A 16,627-nucleotide genomic window follows, 5' to 3' on the forward strand; every position below is an offset into this window, starting at 1 on the left:
CGTGTGATGCTGCTGACGCAGGAGCCGGCGTTCTGACGGAGAACACGCATGCACTGTGCCTTGTTTACAAGCATTCTCAGATTTCATCAAAAATATCTTCATTTGTGTTTCGAAGGTGAATGGTCTTACTGGTTTGGAACGACATAACAGAGCAATTAATGACAGAATTTTCATTTTTGGGTGAACCCTTTTTAAATAGGAGTAAGAAAAATAATGTGAAGAAAGAAATTAGGTAACAAGGAGTCTGACAATTTAGATGAAGGAAGAGTAAAAGAAACAACACAAAGAGGAAAGTCGTCAGAAAGGAAGGACAGAAAAGAATAAAAGTAAGTGAAAGAAATATAAAAATCAAAAAGGAGGTTTGAAAGAAATAAAGAAATCAGATAAGCAAGAGAACAAAAACAAAGAGTCTAATATATGAGTGATAGAGACGTGAAAACCACTTGTTTAAGACATGGCCTATGAGGGTGCTCTCTTGATCATGGTTTTGTGGTCAGTCTTTAGAAATCACACAAAAGAACTTTTCAAATGTCAAAGCAGCAGTTTCAGAATAGATTATTGTATAGCTGGCATACTGTTCAGTTTGTCTTGTCTTTTTGTACAACAGATTGAATGTCTTTTTTAAAATTTTTATCTGGGATCCACTGCTGTGCTCAGTTTGAAAAGGCCTTTATATCTAAACATAATACACAGATATTAATTTGTTTGCAAATATATAACCTGAATATGTACTCTTAAAATGTAATTACTCATTTTTGTCATATTGTATTCTTGTTTCTAGGACTATGATGAAGAAGAGATGTCAGTCGGCCTTTCCACAGGTTTTCCTAGTAAGTTCAACTAATGACTTTTTACAGTGTGCATGAGCTGCCCAACACAATCAGCTTAATGAAGCTACACATTACATATGATCAAATATACATGGTGGGTCAATAAAATGCATGAAGGAACAACAGCTCTCACAGCCGGAAAGCTACAAAAAGACACTATAAAAAACATTAATGTACCACAAGCCCGCTACATTGATACTTAGGACATCCTTAATACAAATCTGTGGGAGAACAGATTGTGCTCCTTTTGCAAATGTACAGTACGTGAGAATTCTTCTGAATAAGAGTTTTCTCATGTTTCATGTTCTCATGAAATCTACTGCAAGCACTATAACTCTACTTCTGCCTTATGTGACTGTAGAAGGATTTTGGTAAACCAAAACCAAAGCTTGGACCAAAATTAATACTTATGTTCTCCTTTTTTAATGGAAGCGCACTTTGTTACGAAATTATGAAACATGATCATAATCATCATGACAGGAATCAGTGAAAATTAATCTTGTAGACACTCTCACCTAAGAGAATACAAGCATGTCTGTTTAATTTGCAAAACAATAGTGAGGACCTGTATGCAAAAAACACTCAGACACATAAGTAGGGATGTAACGATTCACTCAACTCACGATTCGATTTGAATCACGATTTTTTTTTAACAAAATGAGATTTAAAATTATAAATTAAATGTGTTTTTTTATTTTTGCTTGGACAAAATGCTGCACATTTCTTTGTGAAATTGAAATATAACACTATACTAATATAGCACTTGCATATTATTGCTCTTTTGTTGGTTTTGATTGCTTCTATTGTCCTCATTTGTAAGTCGTTTTGGATACAAGTGTCTGCTAAATGACTAAATTTAAATATAATGTAAATGTAAATAACAAACCTAAATTAAAATTTTAAAACAAGCCCCAAATCAAATAAATAACAAATAAAAACAATCTCTTCATATAAACAAAATAATGTTTCGTCTGTGCTCTTTCCTTTTAAAATTTGAGGTAACCACTGCATTGTAATCATGATCCAAACAAAGATGCTGCACACATGCAACATGAGCAGTTTTTAATCTAAATTAGAATGTATAATTTCGAAATTTGAAGCAAAAACAGAATGGTTGGACTTCAGTTTTGTGAAACTATACATACAAAAATATCTGCATGAAACAGAAACAGCAGACGAGCTGAATGAGACGCAGATTCACTCTCTGCCAGCAGGTGGCGCTTAAAGCGTTTCCTGGTTTCCGCTGTAAACAAAGCAGCGCTGCACTTATGAACTTTAATATGCGTTATACAGAGGCAAGATAAAAAGAAAAAAATACCATCTAAACTTTTCTAAAGACAGCAAGTTCCCTTCAGACATACTTTCATATAAACTCCTACCTCTAAATGAATCGCGATCTCAACTAGGCATGGGCCGATTACCGGTTTCAAGTTATACCGCGATTTGAAAATGTCACGGTTTCAAAACCTCTAATATTTTCCATTATACCGTTCCTGCAGTATGCACTGTTTTTCATGTCTCCTCAAAGACTGAAAGAGTAGGAATCCCTCAGGTTGAGTGCAGTGTAGAGAGTAACACGACCCTCCTCCTGTTGGTGCAAGCGAGCGGTCAGGCACGTGTGTGTATGACGGCCGAAGTAGCTTCCTCTGGAACTTACGCGATCGGCAACCGGCTGTTTATTGTTGTATTGCAGCCGATCTCTGTTCTGGACTTGCACAAACTGCGTTGCAATGCATATCATTTTTCAAATGTAATTTATGTGAAAATATGAAGTCTGTAAACGCCCGTTAACAGAGGCCAGAGACGCTGAAGACGGATGCACAGAGAAAAATACTGTAGCAGGCAGATCACTCACTGTTCACGATGCACAAACTATTGGAAGAAAATCCTCAATATTGATTTGAGGGTTTATATGAATGTGTTTCTGAGGGGAACTGATTGTCTTCAGAAAAGTTTACGTGTTATTTTCTTTTCATCTCGTATAATTCACATTAAAGCAGTGTTTCAGCACAGCTCTGCTTTGTTTACTGCGATAACCAAGGAAACGCTGTATCAGCGCCTCCTGCTGTCAGAGAGTGAATCTGCTTCCCATTCAGAGCTTCGCTGTTTGTTTCGTTCAGGCATGTAGTATAATTTCACAAAGCTCGTCAGAACATTCTGTTTTTGCTTCAAATTGGATTAAATCAAATTATGTATATGAAATTATATATATAAATATGAAATTATATGTATATGAATTATATAACAAATTAAATAACTGTTTGAAAAAAGATGTCAGTCTTTATTTTTCTTCTTTTTAGGGCAGCAGTAGCTCTATCAGCAAATCAACCATCCACATTAAAAGCTGCAGGACAGCCCACAATTCAATATTTCAGAAACAAATCAAAGAAAAAAATAAACAAATACTACGGTTCCAAATATTCTGTATGTTGCTCAAAATATATTGTTCGGTTTTTTTTTTTTACACTCAGACATTTAAAATTAACACATTTTAGAGCTGTAACAACAACACGGTGAAACCGTGATATTTTTGCTTAAGGTTATCATACCGTCAAAATCTCATACCGGCCCATGCCTAATCTCAACCGATTTGAATCGTCACATATTTGAATCGATTTTCAACCGGCTCGCGGTTAATCCTTACATCCCTACATATAAGGGGTTTTTCGTATATATATATCCTTACATCCAAGAAGAGCTAGACAACATGGCAAGACATGGGAAAAGAAAAAGACAAATGATCCTGATGAAAAAATTTTTTACATGTTGATCTTGAAACAACCCTCACAGAACAACATGATATGCTGACTTGGCTAACAACACTTTCTTTCTCTTTCTGTTTCTGTGTCTGTTTAGATTAGGTTAGGTTAGGTCTTACCCAAATATACCACCATAAAAACTTTTGCGAAGCTGCAGTAAAACTGAAACAGTGACGGATCTTTTCTTTCATAATGTAACATACATACGAGTGTAACGGATTATCAGAAATTAAAAATGTAAAGCAGTGACTTAGTTTGTGCATAGGTTGTTGATTAGATTTTGGGCATTACACTCATAAATGATTGCTAGTCTGCGATAAATTTTTGTAGGGGTCCTTACATCCAAGAAGAGCTAGACAACATGGCAAGACATGGGAAAAGAAAAAGACAAATGATCCTGATGAAAAAATTTTTTACATGTTGATCTTGAAACAACCCTCACAGAACAACATGATATGCTGACTTGGCTAACAACACTTTCTTTCTGTTTCTGTTTCTGTGTCTGTTTAGATTAGGTCTTACCCAAATATACCACCATAAAAACTTTTGCGAAGCTGCAGTAAAACTGAAACAGTGACGGATCTTTTCTTTCATAATGTAACATACATACGAGTGTAACGGATTATCAGAAATTAAAAATGTAAAGCAGTGACTTAGTTTGTGCATAGGTTGTTGATTAGATTTTGGGCATTACACTCATAAATGATTGCTAGTCTGCGATAAATTTTTGTAGGGGTGGAGCTAAATGATTGGAGAAGTCTGTTGCTTCTCTGGGAGATTGAGTCATAACTAGGGCTGTCAAAAAAAAAAAATTTGAATATTCATCGAATTTAAAATAAAAATCCACATTCGAATGCAAAAAATTGCATTCGAATTTTAGGTGTGCGTTAATAATAATAATAATAATTCCTTACATTTATATAGCGCTTTTCTGGGCACTCAAAGCGCTTTACATAGAAAGGGGGAATCTCCTCAACCACCACCAGTGTGCAGCATCCACCTGGATGATGCGACGACAGCCATATTGCACCAGAACGCCCACCACACACCAGCTTATTGGTGGAGAGGAGACAGAGTGATGAAGCCAATCAGCAGATATGGGGATGGTTAGGAGGCCATGATGGTCAGAGGCCAATGGGCGAATGGATTCTTGGATTTTTAATGACCACAGAGAGTCAGGACCTCGGTTTAACATCTCATCCGAAAGATGGTGCTTTTTGTCAGTATAGTGTCCCCGTCACTACACTGGGGCATTAGGACCCACACAGACCACAGGGTGAGCACCCCCCGCTGGCCTCCACGTTAAGGAGACAGCCTTATCAGTGGCACACGAAATGCAATGACGATGTAAGTGTCATTGCATTATAATGTTTTTGTCAGCCTATCCAGTTGAAGCCACTAGATGCGGCGCTGCTGCGTTATTAATTACAAATATTGTGGGAAAGAGAACATCAATGCGGTGAAGATCTTGTTTACGTCAAAACTGAAACCAAGGCATTCACACAGAACACATATTTCGCACATTTTCTAGAGGGACATCTATCACCATTGCACTCGCATCTCGCACAAAGGAGCCGCATGTTTAGAAAGCCATGTAAAATGAATGCAAGTTCAACTTTGAAAAAACATATCTCGAGACTTTATAGCGGGGGTTTTTTCCCCCATCCCACTGCAACTCGTGTTTTTAAATAAAAAATTTACTCTGTGTGATTGGCTTTCGGCCCTTTGTATTAAACTATGCATGCATACATACATGATCCTGTTTTGTTTATAGTTGTTTAAGCAACTTTAAGCAAACAATTATAATTGGTTTATAAACATGATTTTAAACATTATGCACTTTTTTCACAGATAGTCATGTTATCTTATGCTTTGAATAAACGTGCATTAGTAATATTTTGCTCGATGCGCCCTCTTGTGGCCTCAGAAGAGAAGCCAAAAGCTTTTCTTCACCCTGACTGAAATTATGCATTTTAAATTCAAATATAATTCGAATTTTTACCATATTTAAGTACAAAATTCGAATTTAGTTTTTCAGCCATTTTGACAGCCCTAGTCATAACATTTTGATTAAAAATCATGACAAGCATATGCATAGATGAATCACTTACAATAAGATCAATAACATGCATTTAGAAAATATAAGGTGAATTTTTATTTCATGTCAGTTATAACAATGACAACAAATCAAAAAGGCTTTTATCAACCCTAGTATATTGTATACATCACCACACCACAAATAAGTGAAGGCATCACAAGTTTCGAAAAGACATACCAGTGTTTCCCCTGCCATTATTTTAGGGGGCCCCCCCCCCCAACAGCACTCCCCGCCCCCTTGAAGGTCAAGTTCGTTTTATTTAATTGTATTTTCTCTATAGCGCCAGATCACAACAGAAGTCATTTAAAGTTACCTTTCTTATAGAACATGTTTATACCTTGTTCTTTCATTAAGCAAACTAAATATCCTTATGTTATTTATCTTATTTACACGACGGCATGTCATTTCAGTCTACGTTATGGTCGCGCTCTCTGTATCACGCACAGCGGAGTTCCGCCCGACACACACACACACACACACACACACACACGTGAGCACACTCCCACTCCCACTAGTATTTGTAAATATTAAGCCGCAAAACGATTCATATTTAAATGAAATCTGCGTGTCTCTGTGTTAATGAATGGCGCAGACGCGCGGTTTTGCGTAGTACTCGTACTGAAACGCTCGTGACGCTTCCGGTGATATTAACTTCTGTCATCTCACTAATGAGGACATAAACACATGAATAACATCTCCAGAACTGCTCTGAGAGTCACTTCATCAGCATTTGACCGTTTCATTTCAGTAAAACTATCCTCATATCATACACACACAGAAATGTAATGGTATTCACGGCAACCCGTCAAAATAAAAGTTCGGTTTAACTTGAGGGCATTGCGGCAGAAATATATTACTGTTGTTGAGTAGAATGTACGTAACAGACTGCTACTACTACTAAAATTATTAAAAACCTTATTTTTAAGGAATAAGCATTCAATATTTCTTCAATGTTTTAATTGTAATATTAAATTACCTTTATTTTCAAAAAAATTCAATTTGTTTAATTTTCATTACTTAAAAGATAGATTAAATGAATGTTTTATGCCTTAAAACAAAATGTAAATACACAACACAGAATTTCTGAGCACAAAAATCATAAGGCTATTGTAAGAATAAATGAAACTTGTTTTATGCTTCCAAATTAGACATGCTAAAACAGAATTTGGTTACAATAAAACATAAGGTTGGACAAATAAAACATTTCATAGGGCCCTAAACGTAATATTTGGTAAACTTTTAATAAATTGATGTTAAATTGTTTAAGTTTCATGATTTTAATTCATTAGACATGCTTTTTGATCAATAACATGTAATTTAACCATTAAAAAGGAACTCGGCTTAACCATTAAAAAGCCAACTCGGCTTAAAATATGAGCAAACCCCTGTGCACCCTGAGATTGGGATATTTTAAAAGGATCCTGCCAGGATTCACTGCTGTTTGTCAGTGTGCACAGCTACTCACATCAGCCCCATTTCCATCTAAATTGAACCGGTGTCCATTGTTGGGGATGGTGAGATTTCCCGTCACACACGAGTGAGACCAGGCTGCAGAGCTCCGATTGTCCTGCCTTTTTTAGTCTCGCATTACGAGTGCATTCACAGGAAAAGAGAAACAGCAACACATCAGATAGATTAGAGGCATATTACTATAATGAACATGAGCAAAGACTAGACACCTGATCAGGCTTATCACAAGTAAAGTCCTGGCTAGGCCCATGCAAACAAACAAGGATCCATTCAACCATTTTCCATATTAACCAAGTCACTTGTTTTATTTGACACAGTCAAGACTAAAGTGAGTGGTATGTTTTATATTGTGCATTTCTCTGTAAAATATCTCCCCTTGATCTTTTTGCATTTCATGCCTCTATGAATGTGTTACACCACCACTACTGGTGAATATCAAAGACTGCAAAGATATGTACAGTGGAATTTGATTTGCCTGGGCACATTCAGCAGAGAGAATGTTCTTCTTCCCCTATACTGACAGCACAGGGAACATGTTCAGACACATCCACTCAATACATCAGTAAACACTACAGGAGCCCATCCTTAACACAGCTGTCTACATACACATGGTTCAACAGCGAATGACACAAATGACTTTAACGCCCTTGGTGACATCATGGTTTTGAGCTCTTTAGCCATCTCTTTTCATCTGCTTGAATATCTGGTTCCTTCATAACACTCTCTGCTCATTTTTTCCCCTTTAAGATGAAAGTGCAATAATTTCCTGGGGAAGCCTTCCATGATGTAATCTTGGAGATCAATAAATGTCAGCCGTCCCCCCCACTGCAGGCAGCTGGCATATTTCTCAACCCCCATCCCGCACACCAGGCCCAGGGCCCTCTAGAGGGATTGAGGGTTCGGCCTGAGCCTGTCTGGAGAACAAATTGGTTGCACTCATCTCATTCATGTGCATATGCTCAAATTCATTTTGCGTGACCACAAGCTTGTTGGTTTGTGCAGTGCAGAGACAGATGGATACTTGTGTTGCAGTGTTGAGATTCAATTCATTAGTGAGAGATCTGCTAAATAAGCATCTCTGGTAAATGAGAGAACAGCATGTTAAAGCAGTGTGGGTCTAATACCGTTTCAGCTACACAATAAGAAGAGATTTATGACAACACTGGATGTTAAACAACAATCAAATAGCATGTGGAAAAAGTGTTCTACAGGGTTGAAAACCTAGTAACAAATTTAGACCAATTCCGAACAAGTCAATTATTTTTATGCTATGCCCGATAACTGACAAATGGCTGATATTATTATTCTATACTATTTTGTCTAAATCAGCAAAAAATAAAAATAAAATTAAAAATCAATCATTGAAATGCATAAAATATTAGATGACAGCAAAGCTAATCTAAATATACATTTTCATTTTAAATTCTGGTTAGTAAATTTTTATCTTTTTATTTTTTTAAAGGTCTCTTACGCTTTCCATGTCTGAATTTATTAAGATAAAAATACAGTAAAAACTGCATTTTACTGTGAATTATTACTATATTTTAAAATAACTATTTTCTAAATATAATTTAAAACAATTTATTCCTGTGATGGCAAAGCTGAATTTTCAGCATCATTGCTCCAGTCTTCAGTGTCACATGATCCTTCAGAAATCATTCTGATATACTGATTTACTGCTCAAGAAACATTTCTTATTATCATCAGTGTTGAAAACCGTTGTGCTGCTTAATTTTTTTTTTATTATCTAGATTTTTTTTTAGGATTCTTTAATAAATAATGTTTAAAAAAAGGCATTTATTTGACTTTTTATAATATTATAAAATGTCAGTCATATCTCACTGACCCTTAACTTTTGAATGGTGTATTTTGAATGGTGTAATGCTCAATTCCCATATTTACAAAAATAAATATTCAAAAAACAAAATTTCAATAGAGTTCCAAAAACTGATTCAGAAGTTGTTGTTTACTCTAGACAGTGGAAAAACATCGGCTGCATGATTTAACAAGCCACAAAACATGTTTTCATGAGAGCTCTGCAAGTATTTCCGCATCTCTGGTTCACACAGGCGGGCTGGTGTTGTACTTTTTAAGAGGCTTGGTATAGAGACCATGTGTTTTTGATCAGGTCAGTCTGGCCTCCTTCAGCCGCAGCTGGAGTTTGTCAGGCTCTGCCAAATAAAATTAAAAATCAATCATTGAAATGCATAAAATATTAGATGACAGCAAAGCTAATCTAAATATACATTTTCATTTTAAATTCTGGTTAGTAAATTTTTATCTTTTTATTTTTTTAAAGGTCTCTTACGCTTTCCATGTCTGAATTTATTAAGATAAAAATACAGTAAAAACTGCATTTTACTGTGAATTATTACTATATTTTAAAATAACTATTTTCTAAATATAATTTAAAACAATTTATTCCTGTGATGGCAAAGCTGAATTTTCAGCATCATTGCTCCAGTCTTCAGTGTCACATGATCCTTCAGAAATCATTCTGATATACTGATTTACTGCTCAAGAAACATTTCTTATTATCATCAGTGTTGAAAACCGTTGTGCTGCTTAATTTTTTTTTTATTATCTAGATTTTTTTTTAGGATTCTTTAATAAATAATGTTTAAAAAAAGGCATTTATTTGACTTTTTATAATATTATAAAATGTCAGTCATATCTCACTGACCCTTAACTTTTGAATGGTGTATTTTGAATGGTGTAATGCTCAATTCCCATATTTACAAAAATAAATATTCAAAAAACAAAATTTCAATAGAGTTCCAAAAACTGATTCAGAAGTTGTTGTTTACTCTAGACAGTGGAAAAACATCGGCTGCATGATTTAACAAGCCACAAAACATGTTTTCATGAGAGCTCTGCAAGTATTTCCGCATCTCTGGTTCACACAGGCGGGCTGGTGTTGTACTTTTTAAGAGGCTTGGTATAGAGACCATGTGTTTTTGATCAGGTCAGTCTGGCCTCCTTCAGCCGCAGCTGGAGTTTGTCAGGCTCTGCCTCCCCAGGTGTGGGGATATTGGGAGTCTTTGCATAAGCCCCTTAGTGAGTACGTGAACACGGCTGTTTCCAGTACACCAGCTGAATCACCACTGTTGCATAACAACATTTAGGCACTTGGTAATTCACACACTTGGATTCTAAGTTGACCATTAAAGCGACAGCGACATGTATAAGATGTGTAACCCAACTCTAAAGTGCACTGATCGTGCCATCCTGTAGCACACAAAAACAAAGCATCCAGTTTTTATGTAAACAGCCACACAAAAATCCTTCTTCCTACTTTGTCTGCAAACTTCAATGGACTGAAAAAAACTAAATTTCGCAAGAACATACTGGGCGGCTTATCTATTCAGATTTAGGATCTTGCTTTGGAACTAGTGGTTGTTTTTGTAAGCCGTTTCTGGAGAGAAGTACAGAGAGGAGGCGTGGAGTATTTCTCCACCAAAGTACTGCAGAGAACATATCATAATAAACACAACTCTGGCCAGCGTTGAGATCATTGCACACAACTCCAACTGCAAAACGAAAACAACGGAGTTGAGCAAGAGCACAAAGCCCATCAAACCACAAGGAACCATATGCATCCCATATTGCAATGCAAAAACTTTGCATCACAACTCAAACCATAAAGGCCTGCGCAGGAGGCTTCAAAAGAAACTGGTACTAAGCCCAGGACCATATATATATATATATATATATATATATATAATAACTTTAATAACCTCATTGTGGTGACATAAGACCTTATAAGAAAGGTACATTAAAGGCAGCTGCCTACAACAATACTAGTTGCCTCAGGTTTGTTGTTGCCTCCAAAACCAATGACGAAAGCAAATATTACATCACCAGTTCTTTTCACAAGACCCTGTGGAAGTTAAGTTGAAACTTGCACGTGAAGGAAACTTGCCAACTTGTTCAAGTTGAGCATAACAGACCCTTTTAGAAAGGTTCTTATAATTAAAGACCTCTAGCAACATGTAGAAACAACTCAGAAGTTGCAGACAGCATGCGATACCAATGCTACATCTGTTTACTTGTGAAAAACTATTTTCACTTCCTCTTCTGTCAGACAAATCAGTGAGATAACAAAAATACAGTACACATACAGTGTAGCAAAGTCTTTAAATGGGGAAAAAAATAGCAAGTTGACTGACACCTTGATCTTGAAAATATTACATGTTTAAGACACAAAACACAGGCTTAACTCGCCATATGATTGTCTTTGACCGGATATACCAGGACATTGCATTACAATAAAACCTTTAACTGTGAGACTCCTACAACACACATATTTTATGAACATAATGATGACACATGATTACAATATAGCTGACAGTTCAGCAGAACAGTGTATTTAGAAAAGGCAAAGCTGAATTACGTCTAAACTGATCTGGGACTTACAGTTTCTTCAGTGTTTGTTTTATAGTAAGAGTACAAATGCATATATACAGCAGTTTTGTAGGTTCTTGACAATATAATTTCTAATCATGTGTAGTCCATAAATCATAACTGGTTAGGCTGGAATGCCCGTTTCTGTATTCTCACTCAAGAAAAGCTTCATATCACGTAATATTAGTAACAACATTTATTTACATACAAACACGGGACTAATGCCTGTTGAGACTAAACTCCAGTTAACCGTCGTGTTAAACTAGCTGGCTACCTATTAAAATAGCGGTGGTTAGTGGGGGCTTTCTGGTGTTCAAGCTACACTGAATAGGACTTTTACTCGCAGCTGACTGAGGGACGCTGGGAGTCCACTTGACGTTTCAAAACAAAATACGGTGTGCACCTTTATCAAACTGACAGATAATACCGACCCTCTCAATAAATGAACAAATAAAGTGAACAACTACTTACCCAAATAAATGTCACCAAAGGATCCAGAGCCAATTTTCCTTCCCAGTCTGTATCGGTTTCCTACTCTCAGCTCCATGATAAATGGCTAAATAACAAAGCTAGCGATGAAGCTAGCTTTAACGGGAGTAGTTTAAATGATATACGTTCGGAGTGTTTAATAAAAGCAACAAAAACCCGTTCTTTGTTACCCGTCTATTCTTCCGTCTCTCCCTGCCAGAATTCCCTTATACAGCCTGCTAGCTTGCTAATTCCCTTCACAGTAGCTACCCAGCTTTCACCAGTCGTTTTCTAACATTCCGAATCTGGAAATATCAAAATATCAGGCTTATTAAAAAGAGTAAAGTGTGAACTTTATGCTCTAGTAAGTTTTACCCTGAAAATAGTCTGTTTAAAGAAGGATGAAGGCGGATTTTGAGAACGACTCCCCCTAGCTCCGCGGACTCTCTGTGTATCTGCTACAGCAGACGCTCCATCAGCGGCAGCGCAGTGATCAGCCAGCCGACCGCCGTGGCGTCACTTCCCCTAGCAACAGCGGGCCACTGGAAAAGGTTGTGGTTGACACAACAAACCGTCTGCTAGGATTCTTATTGTTAAATCGGTTGAGATTTTCAAACATCCATTGCCGTAACTCCATTAATACGTGAAGAATGTTTATTAAAAGTTAGTTAAGTGTTTTATTAGCGATATTCCCACTAATAAACCCGGACAATGCAGAGGGATGTAAATAATTGTGAATAAATAAACATTTATGTGACCCTGCTGGACCACAAAACCAGTCAAACTGGTAATTTTTAAAAAAACTGATATTTGTGCATTAAAGAAGGATGAAGGCGGATTTTGAGAACGACTCCCCCTAGCTCCGCGGACTCTGTGTATCTGCTACAGCAGACGCTCCATCAGCGGCAGCGCAGTGATCAGCCAGCCGACCGCCGTGGCGTCACTTCCCCTAGCAACAGCGGGCCACTGGAAAAGGTTGTGGTTGACACAACAAACCGTATGCTAGGATTCTTATTGTTAAATCGGTTGAGATTTTCAAACATCCATTGCCGTAACTCCATTAATACGTGAAGAATGTTTATTAAAAGTTAGTTAAGTGTTTTATTAGCGATATTCCCACTAATAAACCCGGACAATGCAGAGGGATGTAAATAATTGTGAATAAATAAACATTTATGTGACCCTGCTGGACCACAAAACCAGTCAAACTGGTAATTTTTAAAAAAACTGATATTTGTGCATCGTCTGAAAGCTGAATAAATAAGCTTTCCATTTGGTGTATGGTTTGTTATGATAGGACAATATTTGGCCGAGATACAACTATTTGAACATCTGGAATCTGAGGGTGCAAAAAAATCAAAATATTGAGAAAATCGCCTTTAAAATTGTCGAAATGAAGTCCTTAGCAATGCATATTACTAATCAAAAATGAAGTTTTGATATACAGGTGCATCTCAATAAATTAGAATGTCGTGGAAAAGTTCATTAATTCAGTAATTCAACTCAAATTGTGAAACTCGTGTATTAAATAAATTCAGTATTCAATGCACACAGACTGAAGTAGTTTAAGTCTTTGGTTCTTTTAATTGTGATGATTTTAGCTCACATTTAACACAAACCCACCAATTCACTATCTCAACAAATTAGAATACTTCATAAGACCAATAAAAAAAAAACATTTTTAGTGAATTGTTGGCCTTCTGGAAAGTATGTTCATTTACTGTACATGTACTCAATACTTGGTAGGGGCTCCTTTTGCTTTAATTACTGCATCAGTGCGGCGTGGCATGGACTACAAAATACCTTAATGGAACATGATCTTTACCTAATATCCTAATGATTTTTGGCATAAAAGATAAATAGATCATTTTGACTCATACAATTTATTTTTGGCTATTGCTACAAATATACCTGTGCTACTTATGACTGGCTTTGTGGTCCAGGGTCACATATATGTAAGTCAGCTAAATATGTAATTGCTGAATTAGATCAATTGTTTGTCTATTGTAGCCTACTTAGTTCAACACTGAAAATGACAAAGTTTACATCTGCGAGTGTTAACTGGGTGTGTTCATGATGATGTGTCGGGAAGATAGCTTGCAAAACCAGTTTGGTGAAGTCGAAACTTACGTTGAACACATAACTGACATCTTATCTCTCTTTATGTAATCAAATAAAAATAGACTTAAGACGGAGATAATAGGTGCACAGTAGTTTCGGGAAAGATTTGTAAAATTAGCCTAATATTGATTGGGTTTAAAGTGGTTTATGTCCTTTGTTTATTTATTACAGTAGACTTGCTTATGAGCACCTGCATTATTCAAATATTAAAAAAGCCATTTCTAATCATCTAAATTTCACTTGACTTACACAAGCAAAGCATTGATATGCAAAAATTATTCTGAAAGTTATGGAGAGAGCTGTCCAAGGCCATAGACTAAAACATTAATAATAACATTTCATATCAAAGAAAGCATGCAATCTAGCAAACTGAATATATCCACAACATTACTTGAGTCTTTACAGTAAATTAGCGCCTAAAAATGTAACAATAATATAAAGCTAAATATTTACTAATTTCAATATGAAGCCTATAAGGAAGTGGAAAGAGACAATAGCTACAGGAACTTATGCAGATAATGACTGATTGGTGCACATGTTTGCCTGCTGATAAGAATTTTTTTAGCGCAATTACATGTATTTAAATTACAGATATTACTTAATAGCCTTTTTAAAGTTCAAATGTAAGCTTCATTTCATTCATATTTAATGAAGTCATGTTCAGAGATGCAGCTGTACAATGTAACATGATGCCGTAAACTGTCCTAATGTTTTAGGGGAAAGAACAATACATTTATTACAAAACAAATATAAACATATAAGAACATTTCCTCGCGGTATGTTTTGAAAAACAACTTTTCTAAGTATTTTGAGCCCCTTTTCTGAAACATGATCATTTTTGTCTGATAACGCCCACAGAAGCTGATTCAGTTGTTTTCAGTGGAGCATGATTGGTCAGAGCAGAGCCAACGCTTGAGGCTGTATGGGTGAGAGTCACGTGACTGGATTACTCAGCTTTCCGTTGCATGTGCTCAGTCACGTTGAGAGCAATGCGCCAGGAAAGTCTGTGAACGCCCACAATAACAGCCATAGCAGATTTCCAGAGCTCTAGCTTCAGCACACTGTATTAGTGCAGTGATAAACAACTCAAGATCTAAACAGAGGGAAACAAACACATTCACAACAAATGAATGTTCTTCTGTAGATTCTAGCTTAACTGGTACTTTCTGTAAAGTGTTTCCCCCAGTGCTCTGTCAACACACATGTCCTGAAACAACTGCATGCATTGATTCTATTCTTAATAAAGAGAAGTGTCAAGATAACATATCACAGGCATTCTGCATTAATGGGCAACCTCGAAAACAACACATCTCAAAGTGCTTCTCAAAACAATGATGTATTCAAGTCAATATTTTTAATATTATATTTTTAATATTACTGAGTACAAATATTTAACAATATGTCTAATTACAATAAAACTGCTCTGAAGACTGTATATTAGAAAAATAAAGATCAATTGAACATTGCTGAGTACAAATGTTTTTTCATGATTCATTCTGAATATTTGGTCATTTAATAATATTTCATGTAGTTTGTAATAACTCTTTCCTTATTCTTCTATTAGTTAATGAACGTGTACATCTGAGACCTGCCATTTTTCTTCGTGTTTTTCACAAATAAACCTTCATTGTGACTGAAGCAGTCAACAGACCCAACATCATGTCTTTTGCAACAATTTCATTATACTCCCTACTTATGCAGAACTGTTTGTTGCCATACTACAGGTGTTTAGGACAGTAAGTAGTTTTACTACATATTACTTATAGCGTTTTTGTAGCACAAAATGTCCCCACAAAGATGGCAATATCCAAAATTCTAGTTCTTGGGGGGACATTTTTTGGTCCCCATGAGAAAACAAGCTTATAAATGAAACAGAATTAAGTTTTTTGAAAATCTTAAAATGCCAGCAGCCTTTGTGTGGGGTAGGGTTAGGGTAAGGGGATAGAAAATACAGTTTGTACAGTATAAAACCCAATAGGACTATGAATTGTCCCCATAAAACATGGAAACCCAAACGTGTGTGCGTCTGTGTCTGTGTATATATTTGCTTTTACTTTTGTTTGTTTACCAAAACAATGTGGTAGGCCTACTTAATCTTTATTGAAACATTGTCTTATTTATCTTCTTAGGTCATCTAAACATCCTGTATCTTTTTAATAACTAATCGTGAATTCATGGTAAAAACAATGACATCTAAACAGTAAAGTAAACACAGGACAGAAAATAGCTTAGACGGAAAGAGACTGAACGCAGAGAGTATGCCTACAAAATGATTAGGTCAACACTGACATCTAGCGGTCAATTATAGAATGGACGTATTTCACCTCTAATCTGTGAAGAGTTGAACGAAAAATCGAAAGAAAACTGATTTTTAAGATTCTATATCCCAGATTGCCTTACTGAAAACCTTTCCATTGACCTGGCGCAAACATGGATGTTGCGTATAAACAAACACGATCACATACAAATAATATATA

General features: G+C 36.1%; 1 protein-coding gene across 2 annotated transcripts in view; it reads right to left on the minus strand.

Moving 5' to 3' along the window:
• The window catches only part of LOC107601268 (casein kinase I), a 46,142-nt gene extending 33,617 nt beyond the window's left edge, over positions 1-12,525 (minus strand). The window contains exon 1 of one of the 2 annotated variants that reach the window (XM_016293392.1): positions 12,033-12,525. In XM_016293392.1, coding sequence (XP_016148878.1) covers positions 12,033-12,108 — 76 coding nt within the window. In that variant the 5' untranslated portion in view covers positions 12,109-12,525. The remainder of the gene's footprint in view (positions 1-12,032) is intronic. The other variant, XM_016293390.1, reaches the window with a different exon arrangement.
• Between the last annotated feature and the right edge of the window lie 4,102 nt (positions 12,526-16,627).

Source organism: Sinocyclocheilus grahami, unplaced genomic scaffold (assembly GCF_001515645.1).
Source record: "Sinocyclocheilus grahami isolate Dianchi unplaced genomic scaffold, SAMN03320097.WGS_v1.1 scaffold302.1, whole genome shotgun sequence".
Classification (NCBI taxonomy): domain Eukaryota; kingdom Metazoa; phylum Chordata; class Actinopteri; order Cypriniformes; family Cyprinidae; genus Sinocyclocheilus; species Sinocyclocheilus grahami.